Raw genomic sequence first — 25,281 nt, forward strand, 5'->3', positions numbered from 1 at the left:
TGGCTTATATATATATATGAGTATGACTAATCAGAGAATGAAAAACGATTGACGTAGTCATGTAATCAAGTATTGGACACCACACAAGCAAAATGAACCGAAGGATGCTCGTGCAATAGATGAGATTGTTCTCCCTTAATAAAAAACGTCTTGAGTTTGAGAGCTTAGAAAAATTCTTGATAACAAATGATTTTGATTTGAATAGAGCTCTACTTGATAAAATTTAAAAATAATTAGACTTCAATGTTGAGTGAAAAGCAAAAGGAGCAAGCCAAGGCAAAAAAGTGAGTACAATGATTGTTGAGTTGGTTTGTATTTTTTGAGGATTTTAAATGACAGTACTTATATATGATAATAAAGGATTTTGTGTGAATTATTTAGATTATTGCTGTTATATTATATTTATGTGAATTATATTTTGTGTGAATAATTTTATTTCAAGCTTGTCGCACAGGGTTTGCCTAGTGCAGTTTATCATAGAGTGCTCACTCAAAGGACAAATGTTGTAGCGACTGCGGATTATTTTGAAATTTTCATAAATAAAATAAATAGTATGTGTATTAATAATCAACACTCTATATAAATGTTGCTAGAGGCTTTAGCCACTCGGAATGTAATGACATTAACTCAATTGTTGGTAAAAAAGAAAATCTATTGCCACTAAATATTTTTTTGTTATATGACAACAAGTCAACAACTTCAACGAAACATGGAATGAATTTAATATGAAAATAACCCACTTAGGGGTCGATTGTCAGAGTATACAAAAATAATGTAGAATGTGGTGTATTAGTATTTAGTCATGATTGCATTAGTAAAATGTTGGTATTAGTTATACTGACATTATTTCGTATACACTATTTGGTTTGACGTATTAGAAATAACGAGTTTTGCATAACTTCTATAAAAAATATTGTATAACTTACATAAATACCATAGTGTAAAACCGAAATTACCTTCTATCCCTATTATTTTTGTAATTACATAAATCCCATATTTTTTAGAAATTTCGGATACATAATTAAGGATCCGAATACATTATTGTTGATACATTATGTATCAATCTGTTGCACTTATTAAGGGGAAAAAAACTGAAAAATCAAATTAAGATCTCATAGTATCCATTTGTTGCACTAATTAAGGGGGAAAAAAAGCTGAAAATCAAATTAAGATCCCATAAATTACACTATTCCATTCCAAATTATTGTTAAGAATTCAAAATCCTATAGTGTAACAAACCAAAAAATTCAAAAATTAAATTTCTTCTTCTTGTTCATCGTTTTCTTTGTTTCATAAAAACTTTTGTCGAAATTGTGGATAAGCGAGGTGAGTTATGAAGGATACAAAAGTGATGGAATTGTTGTTAGACAAACAATTTCTTTCGTGAATCTTCAAGTTCATTGAATATCCTTTCGATTTTGATTCAAGATTGTCAAAAATTTTGAGATTCAAAATTCTTCTCCAGTTCATTGAAGATCCTTTCCGTTTTGATTCAAAATTATTGAAAATTTTGAGTTTCAAAATTATTCTCATAGTTCATTGAAGATTCTTTCAATTTTGATTCAAAATTATCGAAAATTTTGAGAAGATACATCATGAAGATCCTTTAAATTTAAATTGATAAGTGTTGTATTTCTACTAGATACATCAAATAAAAAATTGTTGTCCATAAGATTTTAGGTTTGAGATCGATACATTATTATTTGGTAATTGTTATGTATCAGATACATTTAATATAAATTTGAATTTACGTATCATAACTAAAAAATTAGTGCATGATACATTATTATTTATGTATCTTATTTTGTTTGAGATCATGAAGATCCTTTCAATTTAAATTGATAAGTGTTGTATTTCTACTAGATACATTAAATAAGAAAGTGTTGCCCATAAGATTTTAAGTTTGAAATCGATACATTAATGTTTGGTAATTGTTATGTATCAGATACATTTAATATAAATTTGAATTTACGTATCATAACTAAAAAATTAGTGTATGATACATTATTATTTATGTATCTTATTTTGTTTGAGAAATACTACATTTTAAAATTTAAAAAAATACATTATACATGTAATTGTTCCAAAATAGCTTCTTTTTTGTGTGTGATAAATAACACAAAGTTTATGTATCAAGTACATTTATATTGAATATGATAAACACTAATCAAAGAATCAACAACATTAGAGTTATGTATCAATACCTTAAATATGAACATTATACATTGCATAAACAAAGGTTATTGTAGCAGTAATGTATTAGATCAATGATAACACTAACAAAGACTAATTTAAGAATCAAAATAAACGAGATACATTAAAAAATTGTATCTTTGATAGTGATGGCCGTGCAATGGCGGCAAATTCAACTTTTTTCTTCCTTTTTTTGGACATTTTTCAATAGTAGAAACATTAAAAGAAAATAAATATTTTTCAAGAAAAATTTTCAACGACAATATGATTAACTAAAATTGCAAAGGTTCAATAAGATTTCAAAGAGGGCAGGGGGCGGAGGTAATTTTATTTTTATTTTTTAAGATGAAAAAATTGAAAAATAATAATAAAATAAATCAAAAATTGAAGTGATGAAAAGAAATCTACCTCTTGAATAATTTGAAATTTTTAATTGGAAATAGAAAAGATTTGATATTCAAAAATAGATTAATTGATAAACTTGAGAGACACCTTCTGAAAATCAAAATGAATTTGAAATTTGTAACTGCTAAAGAAGTGGAGAGAATTTAGGGATGAAATGGAGGAGTGAAATGGGGAGTGAGAAACGTGGGTGTACGTTGAAAATAGGAGTGAAATATTTATGTATCTGGAAGATTTTATGAATTGGGGGAATTAAGGGATTTTTTAAATTTTAAAAAAAGGTAGGGATAAATTGATATTAAGGTAAGTAAATGTGTTTATATAAGTAATTTTCCCAAAAATATTTGTTCACAAAACCACCCCCACACTCTTTGGCTTTGGAAAATATATTAAGGGAGATTTGAGGGATCGTTATGTCATTAACCAATCCTATGTAAAATATATTAATACATGGAAATCATGATATTATTAGTAAGTTTGATATATTCTTTAACTTTGTCAATAAAGTTGATGTACCCTTTATTAAAAAAGTGACTTATATATACACTTACGGTTATACAAATAACTCACATATATGATATACCCCTATTGTTACAGAAGGAGCTCACATATACCCTTCATCTAACGAAAGTGAAAAAATTAGTTCTAAATTTATTTTTCTTACTTTTAATTTTTAAAAAAATCCATATAGGGGTACATATGATCCTTCTATCAAAGTTAAAGTATGTTTTGATCTTTTTCATACATAAATTATTTTTGACTTCTTTAATTATATCGTTATTTGAGTTTCTTATTCTTTTTTTTCCTTTCATTTTTAGTGTAAGAAAAATTTATAGCTAACTTTTTGCAGTTATATTGAAATTTAGTTTTTGTATTTGTAAAAAAAAAAAATTGGGGTATCTATAATAAAATTTACAATAAAATTAGTGAAACATAAATAAATTTGATCATCAAAATAATAAATTTAAATTAATCGTTGAAACAAAAAAGGCAAAAAATTACTTGTGAGGAGGATCAAATATATCCCATATGGATTATATTAAAATTATTTTTTTTCACTTCCATTAGAGGAAAATGGTATATGTATATTAAAGTCACTTTCATAATGAGTGGTATATCAACTCTAACTACCAAAATTAAAGAGAATATTCAGCCATTTTCTCTATTAATAATACACACCTTAATACACAATAAAGTATATAACTAACGCAAATATTAATTATACATGTATAGACTAAAAAAAAATATACCAAACAATATACTAAAAATATGCAAAATTAACACATAAAAGCATTTTTCTAACCCTGCCAAAGTGCTAGATTCCAGCTTGGATAATAGTTGTAATACACTTATCAAAAAAAAAAAAAAAGATTGGAATTATCATGCATGAAATGACGAGGCTAGATGAAAACACGTCTCCAAAAAGCAAAAGGAAAAAGGGCTAAAAAGTGAGCATAGTACCATCGTTTCGCAAACTTTTAAAGAAATTTCTAAGAAAAGGATATATGAATTTACTTACCCTCTTGTTCCTAATTACTTATTCACTTTTTATTTTTTTTATTATTTCTAATTATTTATTCATTTTGAAAAATTAATAAATGATAAAAAAAAATTTACCTATTATACCCTCAGTTAGTTACTTTGAAAATATAAAATTTCTTGAAAATCTTAAGTTTTTAATTTATCCGCTTCATAATTAATAAGGGTAAAATTGTAAATTCACTATGTCAATCATTGCTTTCTTAATAGGTGTGTCAATTCAAAAATAATTACGGATAGAGGGAGTATAAATAATAGAGGTAATATTACTATATTATCTTTTGACTTTATTAAATTTAATGCTTTGAAAAATGTGTTAGATGATAAATAATATTTAATACGAAGGATAAAATAGACACAAAGGGTAAATTATCTCTTGATTTTTTAAATTGGACAATTATTTTTAGTTTAATAGACAACTATTATTGAACGGGGGAGATATATCAAAAGAGAGATATAATAATCTTAAAATTTAAGAATAAATAAGTAAAGATAGAAAATAACATAAACAAAGAACTAATGGATAACAATAACTATATTAAACCTAATACGTATCTCTAACTAAGAATCCAAACAAGCATTTAACAAATTACATAAACACGGCGGCGGAGTCTAGATAAGAGTTTGGGTTTCTAATTTTATTTTATTTTTAAAAAAAGAGGGAGGGTTCAAACCCACAATTCTAGTGTGAAAAGTATTTTCATGATCACTTCTTTACCACTGAACAGTCAATCAATTTTATTAGGGGTTCACAAGTTAATAAATATATATATTTATTTAATTTTTTATTACAAATACAATATCTACAAAAAAACCATTGAATTCATTTGAACTCACAAATCATCACTTAACTCCACCTCTAAACACATAGCCTTTTTTCCCCTTGTACTTCCACTTTAGAATGTTATAAAAGATGCTGGTCTTTTTGTTGTTGACTTGAGACTGGTCATTCTTTAAGATTATTTTATAAGTGTATATTGGATTCCAGCTTGGCTTATAAGTTATAACGTACGACGAATATGAGTATAGTTGTTATCATTTTAGAATTTATGCTCCTTAAAAATCAGATAAATTTATTATTATATTTTTGTTTAGTATTATTTTAAAGTCAAGTTTTTTCAATAAATGAACATGAATTAATTTATTTTAATTAATTTAACCAATTAACAAGAATAAGTTACTTAGTTTTCCTATGTTGGTCAAATTCATACATTTTAAAACTAATAACTCTTAAGAGTAAAATAGGAAAAATTGTATCATCTATATATTGATTTTGTGTAATGTCAAGTCTTAAGGAACATCTATTTTTTGTAAGGACGACACGTAAATATGAACGTATGCGATAGTTCTTTTCATAGAAAGTCACTCAACTTTCTCTCCTTTTTTATATCATTAAAGTCACCCAACTATGAATATTTTATATACAAAATCACTCTATTGATATTTCATTTAGAAAGTCATCCAACCAATTTAAGTAATTATTTTATTAAATGTTGAAATATAATTTTTGTTTTAAATTAAGTTTTTTTTTAAAAAAAAAACAATAAGATTCTATTTTAATTATTTATTGAAACATAAATTTTGGTTTAAAAACGTAACATAGAGAAATACAAGTTGTGACTAGTGAGTAATAAATGAATGCAACATCAATCAACCATTTAACAAGAGTTTTTGGCTTAAATCATCTTGAAGTATGACTTAAATCTAAAGTACATCCTTATATTATATAAGTAAACAAAATTCATCCTTGCACTATCCAAAAAGTTGCAAGATTCATCCTTCTATCTATTTTTTTTTTTAAGAAACTCACACCACCAACAAAAAAAATGTGTCAAGTCAAATGAATATATATATACACATGGTTAAGCTAGTCAAGTTGGTGATTTTTCTAATTTTTAGAAATTGAGAGTTTAAATCATATTCAGACAAAATATATTCAAATTTCAAAATATTCTTTGTAAAACGTATGGCCGAATACAACTTCAACTTCAAAAATTTCAAATAACGTAAATTTTTTTTCATAACTAAATGCCTACATAATTTCACTAAATTTCTAGCATTTCTCTACATTGTATAAAATTGCATTGTATATAACATACATACGTACTAAATATTTTATTAAAGAAAATCTCTCTAAATAGTTGGACGTAATATTTTTAAAATGATTTTTTTTACATAATCTTTGTAACCATCAGAACCTACTGTATAAATATTTCAAGACTTATGTATTATTGCAAGTCAATTTACTTGATGATGCAAAAATCATATAAACTAACAACACAAAATTTAGATTCTAAGAATGAAAGATTCATTTCCTATCCATATTCTTATTCTTTTTAGGTAACTTTGATCTTCTTGTCGTGGTTAAGACATGACCAAATTAAAAAACAAATATTGGTTCAATCAGTTTCTTAACAAAAATACACTGAAGGATGATTCTTGTTATTTTTAGATAGTATAAGGATGTCTATTAGAGTTGAGTCATAGGGATGATTTTAGCCAAAATACATTTAACAACAAACTAATGGACCAAACGATAAAAATGAACATCTAAATTTACTCTATTTTTACATGAAACAACTGAAGATTGGTCTCTCTGGTACATTTATGCATTTGACAAGCCAACCAATTGGCCAAGATGCAGCTGCAAATCCAATGCAGATACCCCATTGCCCCAATTCAGCCTCTCTGTATTTGCAAACTTCTTTAGGAACTCCACCATCACCACTTGGAAAACCAATGTTATTCCGATGATTCACATGAACAACTTGTTCTTTTGTATTCCCTCAAAGACATTCTTCTTCTCCATGCTTCGCGCGTTGAACTCATTGAAAACATGACAGAGGACAAACGTGTTGAAAAACAATGTTTCGTTTACCCTCTTGTTAAAACCAAAGATTAATTCTCCTTTGAATTGTAAGGTCAATAAAACAGCAATCTGATATAAAGCCTGAGCCATTAAATTCCTCCACATAACATTTGTGATAAGTGGTGCTGTCCTACCAACTGGTTTCTTCTTCATGAGTTCTTCGGTTGGCTTCTCTGTCGCGAGTGCTAATGCCCCTAATGTGTCCATGATCAAATTTACCCACAGCAACTGTACTGCTGTGAGTGGTACCTCACCAGATGAAACAGCTGCTACAAAATTGATCATGAGCGCAGCCACATTTTCTGTGAGCTGAAATTGGATGGATTTCTGGATGTTGATATAGAAACATCTTCCCCATTTCAGAATGGCAACTGAAGCAAAATTAGCATCTAAGATGACAATATCAGAACTCTCTTTAGCCACTTCAGTCCCCTGAATCCCCATAGAAAGTCCTATATCTGCTTCCTTTAAAGCTGGTGCATCATTCGTTCCATCACCTGTGACCACAACCACATGACCTTTCTTTCTCAAGCACTGCACCATTAGAAGTTTATCAAAAGGGGATGATCTTGCCATCACGCGCATCTTCTCAATTCTCTCCATCCGTTCTTCATCTGTTAGGTTGCGAAATTCTTCACCTTCTATGACTGCTCCTTCATCTACTTCCTGATTAGGATGAAGAATCCCACATTCTGTTGCTATGGCTTTTGCAGTGAAAACGTTGTCACCAGTGATCATCTTGATATTCACACCAGCATTTTGGCAATCTTCGACAGCTTTCTTCATGCCAGGTCGATTGTATTTGGAATTAAGGAGGATGGACTGAAAGAAGGATGGTGTGATGGAGGGGGTATTTATGTCGCTGTGTTACTTTTCATCACTGTTTCATCTATTAGTCGGTTTAGACAAAACAGACAGTTTGATAAGCTTTCTAAAGTGAGCAAAATTATTCAAGTAGAAGCTGTTAGAAAGGGGATGTGCCAACAGATATCGATATTTGAAATTGTGGTTGGAGATGTCATTTGCTTGAAGATTGGTGATCAAGTCCCTGCTGATGGGATTCTGGTAGAAGGTCACTCTTTACAAGTGGATGAATCTAGCATGATAGGTGAAAGTGATCATATCCAGATTAACCTTGGACAAAATCCATTCTTGTTTTCTGGCACTAAGGTTGTCGATGGCTATGGAATGATGCTTGTGACATCGGTTGACATGAACACGACCTGGGGTGAAATGATGAGCGAAATAAGCAGTGACCCTAACGAGCACACCCCTCTCCGAGAACGACTTGACAAGCTCACTTCATCAATTGATAAAGTTGGATGGTTAGTTGCCTTGTTGGTTCTTGTTGTCCAATTGGTAAAATACTTTATTGGGACCACAAAAGATGAGAATGGGAACAAAGAATTCAACGGGAGCAAGACATCATCCGTTGATGTGATCAATGCTGTGGTGGGAAGTGTTGCTAATGCTGTTATCATTGTTGTAGTGACAATTCCAGAAGGTCTGCCTTTAGCTGTTACACTTACTCTGGCTTACTTGATGAAGAGAATGATGGATGATAAGGCAATAGTGAGGAAGCTCTCTGCTTGTGAGACTATGGGCTCTGCAACCACCATCTGTACAGACAAAACAGGCACTCTTACATTAAATAAGATGATCGTGACAAAGTTTTTCTTAGGCAAAGGCCACATAAAGGAGGGAAGCCATACATCAATTTCAGCAGAAGTTCTTGAATTATTCCATCAAGGGGTTGGATTAAACACTACAGGTAGTGTTTTCAAGTCCTCCAATCCCTGTTCTAGCTTCGAGTTCTCAGGAAGCCCTACTGAAAAAGCTATTCTTTCGTGAATTATTCCATCAAGGGGTTGGATTAAACTCTTTCATTCTTTTGGGCTTTGTTGGCCTAAAAGATCCATGTCGACCTGGCATGAAGAAAGCTGTCGAAGATTGCCAAAATGCTGGTGTGAATATCAAGATGATCACTGGTGACAACGTTTTCACTGCAAAAGCCATAGCAACAGAATGTGGGATTCTTCATCCTAATCAGGAAGTAGATGAAGGAGCAGTCATAGAAGGTGAAGAATTTCGCAACCTAACAGATGAAGAACGGATGGAGAGAATTGAGAAGATGCGCGTGATGGCAAGATCATCCCCTTTTGATAAACTTCTAATGGTGCAGTGCTTGAGAAAGAAAGGTCATGTGGTTGTGGTCACAGGTGATGGAACGAATGATGCACCAGCTTTAAAGGAAGCAGATATAGGACTTTCTATGGGGATTCAGGGGACTGAAGTGGCTAAAGAGAGTTCTGATATTGTCATCTTAGATGCTAATTTTGCTTCAGTTGCCATTCTGAAATGGGGAAGATGTTTCTATATCAACATCCAGAAATCCATCCAATTTCAGCTCACAGAAAATGTGGCTGCGCTCATGATCAATTTTGTAGCAGCTGTTTCATCTGGTGAGGTACCACTCACAGCAGTACAGTTGCTGTGGGTAAATTTGATCATGGACACATTAGGGGCATTAGCACTCGCGACAGAGAAGCCAACCGAAGAACTCATGAAGAAGAAACCAGTTGGTAGGACAGCACCACTTATCACAAATGTTATGTGGAGGAATTTAATGGCTCAGGCTTTATATCAGATTGCTGTTTTATTGACCTTACAATTCAAAGGAGAATTAATCTTTGGTTTTAACAAGAGGGTAAACGAAACATTGTTTTTCAACACGTTTGTCCTCTGTCATGTTTTCAATGAGTTCAACGCGCGAAGCATGGAGAAGAAGAATGTCTTTGAGGGAATACAAAAGAACAAGTTGTTCATGGCAATCATTGGAATAACATTGGTTCTCCAAGTGGTGATGGTGGAGTTCCTTAAGAAGTTTGCAAATACAGAGAGGCTGAATTGGGGGCAATGGGGAATCTGCATTGGATTTGCAGCTGCATCTTGGCCAATTGGTTGGCTTGTCAAGTGCATAAATGTCCTAGAGAGACCAATCTTCAGTTATCTCAGGTTAAAATAGAGTAAATTTAGATGTTCATTTTTATTTTATTGGTCCATAAGCTAGTTTGTTGCTAGAGTATTAGCTTGTTGTTAAATCGTTGATTGATGTTGCATTCATTTTATTACTCACTACTTGTACAAAAATTGTGTTTCAAAAAAACAAAAATTAAAATGAGCCTCTTAAATCAGGTTCATTTATTAAATATTTAACTTCAACATAACACTAAATAAGAATACAATGATAAACTAACGTAATTTTTTAAGGGGCGTAAAACCTAAAATGATCACAACTAAATAGAAATGGAGAGAGTATTAGTTGACTGAAACATTTGAGATATTAACCCAAAAATTACAAACCAACTCAACAATCATTGCACTCATATTTTACCCTTTAGCTTCTTCTTTTTCTGTGTGGTCTCAAATACTTCCTTCATTTGATGATAGCTCAATTGTTTTTCATACACTCATACTCGTCGAACGTAATAAGCCAAGCTGGAATCCAATAGCTACTCTTATAAATATCTTAAAGAATGACCAGTCTCAAGTCAACAACAAAAACACCAACATCTTTTATGTAATATATATATATATAGATATTGTAGTCAATTAGTTCATTTTTTATTTGTGTCTATTTTCTATCTTTTCTTACTTTTTTTACATTTTAGAATTTCTTTTTATCTTTAGTGTATATTTGATATTATATCGACTTTTTACATTCTCTGATAAGTCATAAGTCATACATATAAGCCAAGCTGGAATCGAATACAATATATATATATATATATATATATATATATATATATATATATATATATATATATATATATTCCGACCATAATATCATCTCCTCAGGTCGGTTTGGTACACACGGTTTACTTTTATCTCCAAACTTGTAGCCATCACCTCTTTTATGCACCAATAGAATCCAATAGTCGCAATATACATTCCAAATATATCAAACTAGAAATTAAACACCATCTTCACTTAGCTATTTGGATATTATTATGCCATAAATCATGCGTGACAATGAAATAAACTCGAGTTCTCAACACAAATACTTAAACATCATATAATAAGATAGCCAAATTATAATAGCAACACTTTAACTCTTAAATTACAATGAAAATAACAAGTAATTAAGGATACAGATAAGAATGGGATGGAGGTTTAGACTCTGAAAAGAAGATGAGAGAAACAGACGTTTTCTTCACAATACGCATAATTCTCCAAAACGATTACAATCATTTAAATTCTACTTAATCTGAACCCAAGCAAAACTAGTATTGGGTTGTCTAATACTTGGGCCTCTTTGTGGTTTATCCTCAGGCCTAGTAGCTTGGACAGCCGTGTTCACAACAGACATCTTGCAAGTGCAGTTAACACCTATATATGGTAACTAACTAAGAGTATGTTTGAATTGACTTAAAAGATGGTTAAATTTACTTTTTAAATTATTTTTAGCTTTGGTCCTTCTACTTTTTATTTTTTGAGTTAAAAATTATTTAAGTGACTTTTTATTTTTGAACTTAAAAGCTACTCCCTCTGTCCCAATTTATGTGTCACTTTTCTTTTTTCAAGAGTCAAACAATTTAAGTTTGACCGAAAATTTGCGCATGAAATCTTTATTTTTTTTTTAAATGAAATTTATATATTTGTATACTATGTAAAAAGTATTATAAGTCACAATAATTGATAATTAATGTTTAAAAGATCTATAAAGAATTTACGGTAAAAAATAGACTTGTTTTAATCTCAAAATTCAGAAAATACCACATAAAATAAAATGAAGAAAATACTTTTTTAAAGCTAATCCAAACGAGCTCTAAGTCTTCAAAACTTCTTGCACAAGTATAACAGTCAACTAATTATGTAGAGTTACGGCATTCAACACGTATTATATCAAATTACTGGAAATTTCGTTATGGAAATTTGCACACTTTTTATCCTTTCACCTTTTGCTTTTTGGATGTGTTATCAAGTAGTCTCTTCATTTCATGTATGATAATTCAATCATTTTTTCACTTTTTAATAAGCGCTATTACGACTATATATTAGCCAAGCTGGAATCCACTACTCTAAAGGACCGTTTGGTTGGAGAAATTAAGTGAGTTATTTCAATATTAAATTTGGAATTAATTGCATATTCCTAAAAGAAGGTTTTGAAATGATTCAAACATATGAAGAAGAAAAGTATAAATGTTTTAGTGAGAAGGCGTGAGCAGTTAACAATGTTAGGTTTAAGGAGATGTAGAGGTAGACTGCAGAAAAATTGAAGAGGGGTAATCATTAGACAAAAAATGATACATCTTCAGCTCACTGAATTACATGATTCTAGATGGAGGAGCATGGACTAGAGTAAATGTTACTCCCTCCGTTTCACAAAGAATGACCTACTTTGACTTGATACGGAGTTTAAGAAAATAAATAAGACTTTTGAATCTTATGGTCTTAATTTAAAGTTGTGTCAAATGTACAAAATTATTCTTTAATCTTTGGCCTTAAACATGTCACGTGAAAAACTGAAATTAAAATATTTTTAAAAAGGGAAAGAGGTCATTGTACTAGATAGACTAGAGATTTCTCTTCTCGGTAAGAGCATGTTTCTAATTTAGAGCACCTTATTTACTTCCTCTTTTCTTTATCAATATCTTTATTATTTTATTACTATTGTTATTTCCAACTGTACCCTTACTATTACTTCCTAATAGTATTCCATTCTCAAGAAAAATTTAATAAATGTGAATAGCTTAGTAAATTATATCTTACATTTATTAATTTTTAGTGGTCATGCAATAAATTAAAGCGACGCGTATAAGTGATACTCCCTCAGTTCATAAATATTTATCATCCTTATTAAAAATTGATAATTCACCCTACTTATCATTTTTAGTAAAAATAGATGATACACAATACTTATATTTTAAAATACCAAGATATAATTGAACATATTCTCCCTATTTTATCCATAAGAATATAATTATTCTTGAAAGTAAATATTGACTAATTTATTTAGTATAAGAAATGTTGATTTAGTTTTCTAATCTCTTTATTTATGGTTGTTTAGATAGTTTCATTAGCGCATGTTTCATTTTTTTTAGTTAAAGAAATCAAATAAGCGTATGATAGTAAAAATACTTAATTTTTTAAATAGGGAGTGCAAATAAAAAAGGAAAAATTATATGGTTAAGCAAACATATACTAGTTAATTAGTCATCATAGCTATAGTATTAGTTAATCACCACTTGCGATTAACATTATGTGATAATTATGTGAGCTACGGTTTCGAGTTTGTATAATTCACAGGTTCTTTTTTTTTTTCTTTAGAATTTGTATGATATAACTTGTATAACTTTTATACAGTGTAATTTTATAAAATAATTTGTATAACTGTTTAAAGTTCAGATGTTTGTGTTTGTATAAATTCGTTATTTCGAGTTTCTACAAAAAATAGTTCAATTATACAAATATACCCACGAATTATACAAACTCACCTGCTAATTATAGGCAGCTTAAACTATAGCTAAAACCCGTAAATATGCATACTATAACTATGAAGCATAATTAAGTTTATTACAAATGGCTATTTACAAAAATTGTGACAAATATTTAAAAACAAATGGAGAACTAATACAATAGCCAGAGATGGCAATGAGGCAGGGCAAGAGTTTAACGGGACAAGGTAGGGGACTACTTAAAAAGGCAGGACAAGGTAGGGCAACACTCTCAGCTGATTTGACCAATGTGAATTGACACGCTTACAATCACGTTCTTTCCTCTTCAAGACTTTGAGGGGACTTTCCAGGGCCGTTCGGTAGGGAGTATTATTTCATGTATTATGTATGATATTATTTAGTACTATTATGTTCGGTAAAAATTTTGAGCCTATGAATTAGTTATACATCCTATAATATCGTATAAAGACCTCCCAGTTCCCACCTCGTCCCGCCCTATTACCATCCCTATCAATTGCCAAGCTGGAATCCAATACTCTTATCAAGTCAAGAACAAAAAGACAAACATACAAAACAAAGATCTTATATAACATTCAGTGATAAAGACTAGTCTGTTAGAGAAACTTCAAAGAATATTATCATATTCTTACTCGTACCGGTACCAGTCTGTGTGTTACGGTACACACGGTGTTCCCACGGTTTACTTTTGTCTATAAACTAACTTGTAGCCATCAGCTTGTTGATACATCAATCAATAGAATCCAAATTTTTCCTCTTTCCAAAAATTTACATTTCAATCTCACCAATATTGTTACCAAAATCATGTGTGACAACATCTTGCTAGTGCAGTTACCACCTATTTCAACGTCCCCTGCCAGGAAGAGATGGCGTTGGGCGTATAAAATTCTCTATACTGCCAGGGCATTACTGTCTACAGCAAGGAAGATTATTACTGAAAACAAGACTGACATCTTAAGCAACTTTTCGCGATCTCGATCCTATACAGCTGTTGATATCGAACCTGAATGTTTTTCGAACAACAGCAAGCAAATGTTAGCAAAACTCGTTCGAGTGAGAGAGGCTAAACTGTTTGATGGTGTAGAAAGCGTGTTGTTTCACCTGAAAGCTGATGCTGACAAGGGTATCTTAGGTGATGTTAAGGATATTGCTTCTCGGCGCAAGCATTTTGGGGTTAACACATTTAAGAAGCCATCAATAAATCTATTGTAGATCCTGTTGAATAGCCTCAAAGATCCTAACATCATCATTGTGCTACTGTATGTTGTAATATCACTCGGTTTTGGCATAAAAAAACATGGGGTGAAAGGATGTTTGGATGGGGGAATTATAGTAATTGCCCTGTTTCTTGCCATTAGTCTCTCTGCTTTTTGTAACTATTGGCATAAACAGCAACTTTATGAACTTTGTAGGCCAATTGAAACTGTCCCAATTCTTGTGATTAGGGATGGGAAGGATACGCGTATCGCGTTATCTGAAGCAGTTGTTGGAGATGTCATTCGCTTGAAAGCTGGAGATCAAGTCCCTGCTGATGGGATATACATAGGTTGCCAATCCTTACATATTGATGAATCAACTTTAACAAAGAAAAATGACCTTGTGGAAGTTAACAATAGCACCAATGTGTTCTTGTTATCGGGTAGCAAGGTCTTGAGAGGTAATGGTCGAATGCTTGTTACAGCAGTTGGCATGGATACAGCATTGGCAGAAATCATAAGTTCAGCTTATGTCAATCATGATCATAAATCACTTTTACAGAAGAAACTGCATAAACTGACCTCGTGTATAGCGAAGGTTGGTTTGGCTGTTAGTTTCTTGGTTTTCTTAGTGTTGTTGGTCCGTTACTTCACAGGGAATATGCGAAACGTTGGGAGGAAGTTGTTCATTGGAGGTAAGACAAGTATACAAGATGTATGGAAAGCCTTTCTTGGGATTCTAGCTACTCCAGTTGCAATTGCATCGGGTGCTATTCCTGAAGGTTTAACGTTAGCTTGTGCACTAACCATAGCTTACTCAACCAAAAAGATGATCGATGATCAAGCACTTGTTAGAAGCCTTTCAGCTTGTGAAGCAATGGCCTCTGCTACTGTGATTTGTACGAATAAGGAAGGCGTACTGACTGAAAAATCTCTGCAGGTCAGACAGTTTTGGCTACACAAAGAGAATTTTGGAAGTTGTGCTTTCTCATTTGTACCAGAAATTCTTGATCTGCTTCGTGAAGCAATGGCGTTGAACACAACCAAGATCCCTCCGAGATCTTCATTTCAACACATTGAAGATCAAATTCAAAATGCAATTTTGGGCTGGGGAATCAAAAGCATGAAAATGGATGTACAACAACTGAAAGAAAGATGTACACTTGTCCATGCTGAAAGCTTCAACTCGGAATACCAAGGGCGTGTTTTGATAAGGAGGAATGCTGACAGCAGAGTGCATATACACCACAAAGGAACTCCAGAGGCAATACTGGCCATGTGTTCACGTTATTATGAGGAGACAAGGGATGTCAAAGATATAAACAATGATACTAGAGCAGTGTTGCAGGAAAGAATTACAAAGATGAAAATGGATGGTTTGCACTGTGTTGGTTTTGCATATAGAAGTGTAACAGAAGAACATCAGATTGACCATGAAGGGCATTTCCATCCCAAGCTCAAAGAAGATGATTCGATCTTATTAGCATTTGTTGGTCTGAAAGTTCCATGTAGAGAACAAGCAAGGAAAGCTGTGATGGACTGCCAAGATGCTGGAGTGAACATCAAAATCATTACAAAAGATGATATCCACACGGCTCGTGCGTCAGCTATTGATTGTGGTATAATTGATCCTGACAACACATCCACTGGAGAAGTCATTGAAGGGACAACATTCCAAGAATATACTAAAGATGAAAGATTGGAGAAAGTTGATTACATTCGTGTGATCGCAAGAGCCTCAACACTGGACAAGCTTCTAATGGTACGATGCTTGCAAAAGAAAGGTCACGTTGTTGCAGTTACCGGAGACAGAGTGGAAGATGCAGAAGCTCTTAGAGAAGCCAATGTGGGGCTTTCATTGGGTAATCATGGAACCGATGCAGCAAGGAACAGCTCGGATATTGTCATCATGGATGATAACTTTGCTTCCATAGCTAGAGTTCTAAGTTGGGGAAGAACCACATACAACAATGTTCAGATATTCACCCAATACCAACTAACAGCAACTATCGCTTCTTTGGTAATAGACTTTGTGACAGCAATTTCAGCTAGCGAGCCCGTGACCATCAACATTGTCACAGTAATTTCAGCAGGCAATGTTCCCTATGTAATGCTTCAGGTACTTTGGGTAAAGCTGATGGTGGGGACATTAGCAGTTGTAGCTCTCACTATCGATGGGCCTGGAACAAAGCTCATGCAGCAGCCACCAACCATCCAAAATGAACCATTCATAACTAATATCATATGGAAAAATATATTGGGACAAGCATTGTACCTGATCTCAGTGTTGCTTACCATCCAATTCACTGGTGAATCAAAATATCAATTAAGCGACAAGGAAAAGGACACGATGATCTTCAACATCTTTGTTCTTTGCCAACTATCCAACATATTCCACCTGAGAAAGTACGAAGGGAATCTCCTTAGAGAGCTAAAAACAAAGAGGTTATTTTGGGGGATTGTGGGAATGATAGTCGTTATCCAGTTTGCAATGATCGAATTGCTGAAAAAGTTTGCATGCACTGAGAGATTGAATTGGCAGCAGTGGCAAGTGTGTATTGGGATAGCTGTTTTATCATGGCCAGTTAGTTTGCTCATAAAATGCATACCTGTTCCAAAGACGCATTTGTTTAGTCGTTGGAACGGCCAGAACTTTAGTTACTCAAGATTTAGATCAAGTGTTAGGTTATAGCAAGTTTGCTTTACCAATTTCTACCATATTTGCTTGTATATACAATAATACTTGCATCTGTTTGTACTTTTATTTTGGCTCATAAAACTATCTTCCATTAGTGTTATATTTTAGATGAAAATGTGTTAGGCAAGGCTGCAAGGGTCAAGCTGAATTGCATTTTCTTCTTAGTGATCATATATCCTCGTGACAAACGATTTGATGCGTTGAAAATTAGAATCGAAAACCTTTGATTTGACAGGTAATGCGACCCCTGACTTATCCTAGTAGATATGCACGTGAATTGAAACCTGGTACATAGTTCATTTTATTGAACCAATGCAAAGATATAACACCAGAAAACCTGAAATTCATATTCATGACAGCAAACCTATGATACAACTCCACACAGATGTGTCGATAAAGTTAAGGTGCCATGTTTGGCACTTAATAATTTACAAGATGGAGACACTTTTTCTCACACCAACAATACCAGTGTCTCACTATTATTATTTTGTCCTTTGAGAGGAATGTAGTAACAAACATGGAGCTACATAAATCTTTTTTAAGGTTTCTCCTTAACACATTGTCATAAACCTTGATAATGATAATAACTTCAAACTGGGACAGGTTCAGGTACTCTGCCATTCTCAGATGGAGTCAAACTATCATAGTAGTCCACCAAGACCTTCCAACCACCGGGGCACATAAAACCATCTGGAGGGTTCTCTTTGTTCTTTGCAAGTGCTCGCATCTGGAAAAAATGACAAAAAACAGTTGAGGCTTAAAGTAAATACAGGTGATGGCTTAGTGACCTTTCTACAGCATACATACTGTATCCAACTCAAACTTTAACTACGTAAGAGTCGATGTCAAATATTGTTTTCTATACTTTTATCTATAGCATGGAACTGGAGGACTTTTCTTTTCGTCAGGAGTATGGTGGGGGAAGAGGGAGGAAGAACAGAGAAAGACAATGAAAAGAAGATACCTTGGTGCCTGATATGAAAAGAAAATCTTGAGGCCTAGAGGGATCAAAGAATGCCATTCCATTCTGAGTCTTATCATATGCAGCCACCTGCTAGAAAATTCAATTTTCACATTGTAGTCGAAAAAAGTAAATGATATATAATGCACTTTACACCACAAGTCATTGTTGTCGTACCTTGAAAGGCAAGATATTCAGACGCTCCAGCCCAGGAGCCATACTGAGTACCTTCTTTCCATGATCTGCATCATACAGATCTCTCTTCTCCAGGGGATGGCCCATGCCAGCTGGATCGCGGCCCACAATGTAGAAGTTAGCACCTGCATTGATGCGAGCCTTTGCATGCCATTGGACTTCTGTTGGACCAGCATAGTGCATAGGAGATGGGAATATAGAGACTACAGTGGTCTCTGGATCAAGCACCCCATCCTCAAGTACCTAAGAAAAGTTCATTGTACAAAAATTTTAAGAAGCAGCACTATACAACAAGAATTAGAATGACGATACAACTACTACTCCAACTCAATCCCAGATTAGCTGGGGTAAGCTTGAATTGAGAAGTACTTAAAAAAGAACTCATGTTTGTTCAGCTAGGACTATGAACAAAATGGGTAGGGGTGGTTCTTAAGTGCTTTCTTTTATAGCAAGTTTACAAAAATTAAAGCATCTTAATGTCCAAGAGCACAAACCATCTCATGTTGCTTCATTCGCCACTCAAGTAGAACATCATCTGCCTTTGTGTAACCTCCAAGAGGATGAAGCAAAAGGACAGGATTCTTGTATCCCATCTCAAGAAGTCGACGACGTGTGTCAGTCATCAATAATGCATGTCCGTTATGCACTGGATTTCTGAGTTGAAAAGCAAACACAGCGTCTGCATTGCGCCTCGTAAATTCATCTCGAAGTTCAGCAGGGGAAAGCCGAAACCTGTCAAGACCATCATGATACTTGATTGGTTCTATAACTTCCAAATCACCACCAATTAGCCAGTTTCCAGCATGAGTTATTGCTTGCTCTGCATAAGGTAAACCTGGGGCAGTGGTTCCCCAAGTTCTGGCTGTCCGTTCTTCTTTATTATGCTTGTAGATCTCAATACTGAAATTATGAAATGAAGAAAGAGGGCATTATAGGTGCGCATCTTGAATTTGCAAGCAGATAACAAGCACAATAACAGTTCGTCCAGAGAAATGTAAGGTAAATCAATTTGCTAAACACTAAAGGATATCCATGACATCAATGACTAAGATACAATTCAAAAATGTAAGAAATATTCACTAAGAAAGCCACAGAGCAGGGAAAGCTCTGGAAAAATTACATATTGAAGACTGTATATCAATAGAGGAGAACCTTCATCCACGACTCAGGTAAATTCTTGCACATAGAGACATTTTAAGAAGAAGAAGAAGAGTAAAAAAGGTGTCTCATAGCTTTACAGCCAAGGAATGGTCGACATGCTAATTTTTAGAATAACAGTTGGAGACCAACCAAAACTTATTGGGTGCACAAAAATTCAAAATGGGGATCATTACATCAAAACTATCACAAACCAATCACCTTCAGTTTTCGTTCGAGCAATTTCCCTACTTTACTTGAATAAATTAGAAAGGTAATTGTTCGTTTTAATATCTTGACGTTTAAATTGAGATAATCCAGGGAACTACATAATGGATGTTATTTTCCAGGAGGTTATCTGACAGATGAACCTGGTTGCCTTTTTAATGCCTACAAAAAGTTTCTTTACAACAATGGTTGACCTTAACCCGAAACAGTACAAGCTTACTTTTTATCCTAGTAAAGTAGTTCTGCATGGGACAAGCATATTTTTTTCTTCTATGCAAGTAGTGTTTGGGGTTATTGATGTGTAAAAGAGTGTGTCATTGACGTGTAGTGGTGTTTGTCTTTGTTTAAATAAGGATCACTTTATCAATTGAATATGGGGGACCATAAGGATGCCTAATATCCTATCCAAGAACCATATATGGTAACACCAATCCTTATCATTTTAATAGTGAAAAAGACTGGAAAATGAAATGAACCAAGCATGGTAAGAGGTTAGGTGTTATATATCACTAGTAAAGCATGGGCACACACAAACATTGAGCAAACATGAAACAATTCCGTCCAGATAACACAAGACAAAGATCTGGGAGCAATACATATTACACAATGCCAGTACCACCCATTAGGACCCAAAATCAAGGACCTATAGAATCATCAGATATCGTCTTACATCTATTATATGTATGTACTTTATGTATGTCTAAAGCAAAATATTCTAACAATGGCAGCAATCGCAAATGCTTCTACAACACCAACAACTCAACAAGGTCCTCACATAACACAAGTGACCCCAAAAGTAATAGCCTATTCACATAGCAAGGAGATCCAAGTTATCCTAAGGTACCTTTGTTTCAAATACTGATATGATAATAATAATCCACATATGTTACCTACTTATCTTAACTGCCACCTACAAACATTAAAATACTCATGCAACAAGATTCCACCTTATGAATTACGATAATCGTTAAGAGCCAAGTTTGATTTTTAAAAATTCACTTATCAAATCACATAATAAAAAAGACTCCACATTTTGTTACTACATATTAAGTTCCAAGGTTATTTAAGGTATACAATTTACTCCCAGTGCTTGAGAACAAACTTTTCATTTGGGTTGCATCACATTAGAAACAAAGATTTTGCTTTTGACTCGAATTATGTACTCCCTTCGGCCAATTTTATATGGTACCCTTTCATTTTTTATCTGTCCCGAAAAAATGTCACTTTATTATGATTATAAACAATTTAACTTTAAAATTCTCTTTTTACCTGAAATGATTTACAACACACAAATATCTAACCATTGTTTTACCTCACAAGTTTCCTTTTTTTCTTAAACAACGTGTCAAATCAAACGGTGTTACATAGAATGTTGCCATGCATGCTATATATTAACATATCAATTAGTCGATTATCTAGAAACCATTGATTTGAAGGTAGAAAAATTGTCTTAAACACGAAAATATCAATCCAAAATCTATACGAAGAGTAAACAAAAATTGTCAAAAATGTCCTTACTCGTTAAGAATGGCAATAGGATTGTCCTTATCATCAACAAGGGCAACACTGCTCGAATCACTAATGTTATTCTTATTCGAATCATCAATGGCGAGCACAATCGGCACCGACATGTTGACGACTGAGCCGTCACCTAATCGGAGCGAATTGAAATGAAGAGTTTGGAGGAACTCGGATTCTCGAATGAATCCTTTCAATGGGCTAGCCCAGCCTTCACTGAGCACATGTACCCATTGGATATCAATCTTCAATAACTTGATCTGTGGAAGAGACAAAGCTTGTCTCCTCTTCAAATCTCTTTGTGGCTCCTCAACTATGAGCTCCACAAGTTTTCCACCATCCGGCTCAATAAGCCCGCATCGGATTCGGACCGCCGCCAGCCCTGCCCGATACTTGGAACGCCATGAAAGTGGGAGATTTTGAGGTAAAACGAAATGGGTTTTGTGGGTTTTGGGTAAAGATTGAGATGGACCTGGAGTTTTGAGAAAAAGAGAAGCCATTGTCGCCATTAGAGAGATGCAGAGAGGCTTTCTCGTCTCTCTTGTGGGGTTGAAAAAAAGTTGGGTTTTAATGGAGTTGAAATGGAGAAATAGAAAGTTGGTGGGGTCTAAGGGAATTAAATACTACATTTTTTTGGATTGATTTGTGTTTATTAATTTGGGGGTGAAAGTGAAAGAAAGATGGAGAAAATGGAAGATTAAGTGCTAAATGACTAGGAATTTTTTTGGAAGGATTTGTTGTTAATTTTGGGGGGTTGAACTTGGACACAATTGTAAATTGTTTTGAAAAAAAATTATTGTAGTTAATTATGTTTAATATGATCTTGAATTTGGATATTTTTGTGTGTGATTTGTAAGTTATTATATGAAATCAAATCTTTATTCAATGTATAATAAAAAAATAACACAAGTTTTTAGGATTTAAAAAAAAAAACATATAACATGGAGTGATTCTATAGGTATGTAGTGGTGGCATAATATATAAATATATTATTTAACTTGGTCTGAATTGACATATATGTTTTTTCATTTTGAGCGTTTACAAGGAAATACTTAGAGCCTATTTAAATTAATTTTTGACTATTTTGGCTTTAAAAACAAATGCTTATAAATATTTATTTTATTTTATTCAAGTACTACAAACTGCTTAAAAGTTATTTTGAAGAAGGCAATTTGAATAGGCTATAAAACTTGTATAAAATTAAATAAATAGATACATCCTAGTGGCAATTCGCTTAAGATACTCCTAAACTAATGTGCATTATGTCACATAAATATTTATTTAATCTTAAATATTTATTTGAATACGTTCAAAATTAAAATATATAAATATTAATTTAAATTAAATTAAATGACATATTTATATATTAAGGTTTTTAGGATAGGTTAACATGCAACTGTCAGGATCGTAAAGTACAAAATGAAATGGTCAAAGATGTGAAGTTCTAGATTTTGATCCCTCTATAAATGGGATAAATCTATTGTAATAGTATTATTTTTTTTATGGAAATATTTGCTACTATAAAGTTTTATTGTTTTTTTTTTGCTTCACTAAAGTATATGTTATTGAAATATAAATTCTATTAATCTGAAAATATTAGATAAATTAAACATAATTCTTATTTCCTTAGTAATTAGACATAATTCATATTTCGTCCGTTTCAAAATATATCTTTTTTCTCTTTAAATTCAAATTACATAAATTTTAAAATGTATTTTTTAATTATATTAATATGAAAAGAATTGACAATTTATAGTATATTTCTATAGTTTTTGAACATCTAATTAATTTAATTTTAAAACTTAATCAAACTAATTTAAAAAGTAAAAGATAACAGATATTTTAAGATGGACAGAGTATATATATTTTTTTTAATGTGAATAGTAAACGACCCTTAGGATGTAGATTCGGGCATGTTGATTATCTTTTATTTTGTTGGTTAGTGCTTTATATTAATGTTAATCATGAATGTGATTATGGAAAAAATGAAGAATTTTATCCAAACAGGCAGAAGGACAAGACAACCATATCGTAATTACTAATTAAGAACAACTTTTCATGCAAATGACAAAAATGGTCCTTTATGTTTGACAGTAGGTTCAAAAAATCCACTTATCAAATCACATAATCAAAAAGACTCTACATTTTGTTACTACATATTAAGTTCCAAGGTTATTTAAGGTATACAATTTACTCTCAGTGCTAGAGAACAAACTTTTCATTTGGGTTGCATCACATTAGAAACAAAGTTTTTTCTTTTGACTCGAATTATGTCTCCCTTCGGCCCATTTTATATGGTACCCTTTCATTTTTTATCTGTCCCAAAAAAATGTCACTTTATTATGATTATAAACAATTTAACTTTAAAATTCTCTTTTTACCTGAAATGATTTACAATACACAAATATCTAACCATTGTTTTACCTCACAAGTTTCTTTTTTTTCTTAAACAACATGTCAAATCAAACGGTGTCACATAGAATGCTGCGATGCATGCTATATATTAACATATCAATTAGTCGATTATCTAGAAACCATTGATTTGAAGGTAGAAAAATTGTCTTAAACACGAAAATATCAATCCAAAATATATACGAAGAGTAAACAAAAATTATCAAAAATGTCCTTACTCGTTAAGAATGGCAATAGGATTGTCCTTATCATCAACAAGGGCAACACTGCTCGAATCACCGATGTTATTCTTATTTGAATCATCAATGGCGAGCACAATCGGCACCGACATGTTGACAACTGAGCCGTCACCTAATCGGAGCGAATTGAAATGAAGAGTTTGGAGGAACTCGGATTCTCTCATGAATCCTTTCAATGGGCTAGCCCAGCCTTCACTGAGCACATGTACCCATTGGATATCAATCTTCGATAACTTGATCTGTGGAAGAGACAAAGCTTGTCTCCTCTTCAAATCTCTTTGTGGCTCCTCAACTATGAGCTCCACAAGTTTTCCACCATCCGGATCAATAAGCCCGCATCGGATTCGGACCGCGGCCGCCGCCGCCGGTGGCCCGGCCCGATACTTGGAACGCCATGAAAGTGGGAGATTTTGAGGTAAAACGAAATGGGTTTTGTGGGTTTTGGGTAAAGATTGAGATGGACCTGGAGTTTTGAGAAAAAGAGAAGCCATTGTCGCCATTAGAGAGATGCAGAGAGGCTTTCTCGTCTCTCTTGGGGGGGTTGAAAAAAAGTTGGGTTTTAATGGAGTTGAAATGATAGAAAGTTGGTGGGGTCTAAGGGAATTTTGGACTGACTTGTGTTTATTAATTTGGGGGTGAAAGTGAAAGAAAGATGGAGATAATGGAAGATTAAGTGCTGAATGACTTGGAATTTTTTTGGAAGGATTTGTTGTTAATTTTGGGGGGATGAACTTGGACACAATTGTAAATTGTTTTGAAAAAAAAAATATTGTAGCTAATTATGTTTAATATGATCTTGAATTTGGATATTTTGTGTGTGATTTGTAAGTTATTATATGAAATCAAATCTTTATTCAATGTATAATAAAAAAAATAACACAAGTTTTTAGGATTCAAAAAAAAAAAACATATAACATGGAGTGATTCTATAGGTATTTAGTGGTGGCATAATATATAAATGTATTATTTAACTTGGTCTGAATTGACATATATGTTTTTTTCATTTTGAGCGTTTACAAGGAAATACTTAGAGCCTATTTAAATTAATTTTTGACTATTTTGGCTTTAAAAACAAATGCTTATAAATATTTATTTTATTTTATTCAAGTACTACAAACTGCTTAAAAGTTATTATGAAGAAGTCAATATGAATAGGCTATAAAACTTGTATAAAATTAAATAAATAGATACATCCTAGTGGCAATTCGCTTAAGATAC

General features: G+C 32.7%; 4 protein-coding genes across 6 annotated transcripts in view; 3 read left to right on the forward strand and 1 right to left on the reverse strand.

Annotated features, from left to right (window-relative positions):
• The window catches only part of LOC125839432 (putative calcium-transporting ATPase 13, plasma membrane-type), a 73,745-nt gene extending 63,717 nt beyond the window's left edge, over nt 1-10,028 (forward strand). Inside the window, exon 5 of the mRNA XM_049518406.1 lies at nt 9,471-10,028. Within this exon, the coding sequence (XP_049374363.1) occupies nt 9,471-10,028 (558 nt within the window). The remainder of the gene's footprint in view (nt 1-9,470) is intronic.
• Nucleotides 1-10,080, forward strand: part of LOC125839483 (putative calcium-transporting ATPase 13, plasma membrane-type) — a 136,375-nt gene extending 126,295 nt beyond the window's left edge. The window contains exon 2 of the mRNA XM_049518457.1: nt 10,031-10,080. The gene's annotated coding sequence lies outside the window, so the exon portion shown is untranslated. The remainder of the gene's footprint in view (nt 1-10,030) is intronic.
• Nucleotides 10,081-13,651: 3,571 nt separating this feature from the next.
• LOC125839433 (calcium-transporting ATPase 12, plasma membrane-type-like) lies at nt 13,652-17,367 on the forward strand. Its single transcript, XM_049518407.1, has 3 exons — nt 13,652-13,750; nt 14,311-14,652; nt 14,872-17,367. The coding sequence occupies exons 1-3, from the start codon at nt 13,652-13,654 to the stop codon at nt 17,365-17,367; spliced, it is 2,937 nt and encodes a 978-aa protein (XP_049374364.1).
• A 329-nt stretch (nt 17,368-17,696) lies between these two features.
• Nucleotides 17,697-24,617, reverse strand: LOC125839470 (ATP sulfurylase 1, chloroplastic-like). 3 transcript variants are annotated; one of them, XM_049518444.1, is made up of 6 exons: nt 24,176-24,617; nt 21,413-21,545; nt 19,024-19,429; nt 18,512-18,772; nt 18,338-18,424; nt 17,697-18,100 (listed from the first exon to the last, which is right to left on the reverse strand). In XM_049518444.1, the coding sequence occupies exons 1-6, from the start codon at nt 24,561-24,563 to the stop codon at nt 17,963-17,965; spliced, it is 1,413 nt and encodes a 470-aa protein (XP_049374401.1). In that variant the 5' UTR covers nt 24,564-24,617; the 3' UTR covers nt 17,697-17,962. The 3 variants fall into 3 exon arrangements, with proteins under 3 accessions (XP_049374401.1, XP_049374400.1, XP_049374402.1); XM_049518443.1 differs by lacking the exon at nt 21,413-21,545 and having other exon boundaries at nt 24,043-24,616; XM_049518445.1 differs by lacking the exon at nt 24,176-24,617 and having other exon boundaries at nt 21,413-21,964.
• Between the last annotated feature and the right edge of the window lie 664 nt (nt 24,618-25,281).

This window comes from Solanum verrucosum, unplaced genomic scaffold (genome assembly GCF_900185275.1).
Source record: "Solanum verrucosum unplaced genomic scaffold, falcon-dt-bn FXZP01000306.1, whole genome shotgun sequence".
Classification (NCBI taxonomy): domain Eukaryota; kingdom Viridiplantae; phylum Streptophyta; class Magnoliopsida; order Solanales; family Solanaceae; genus Solanum; species Solanum verrucosum.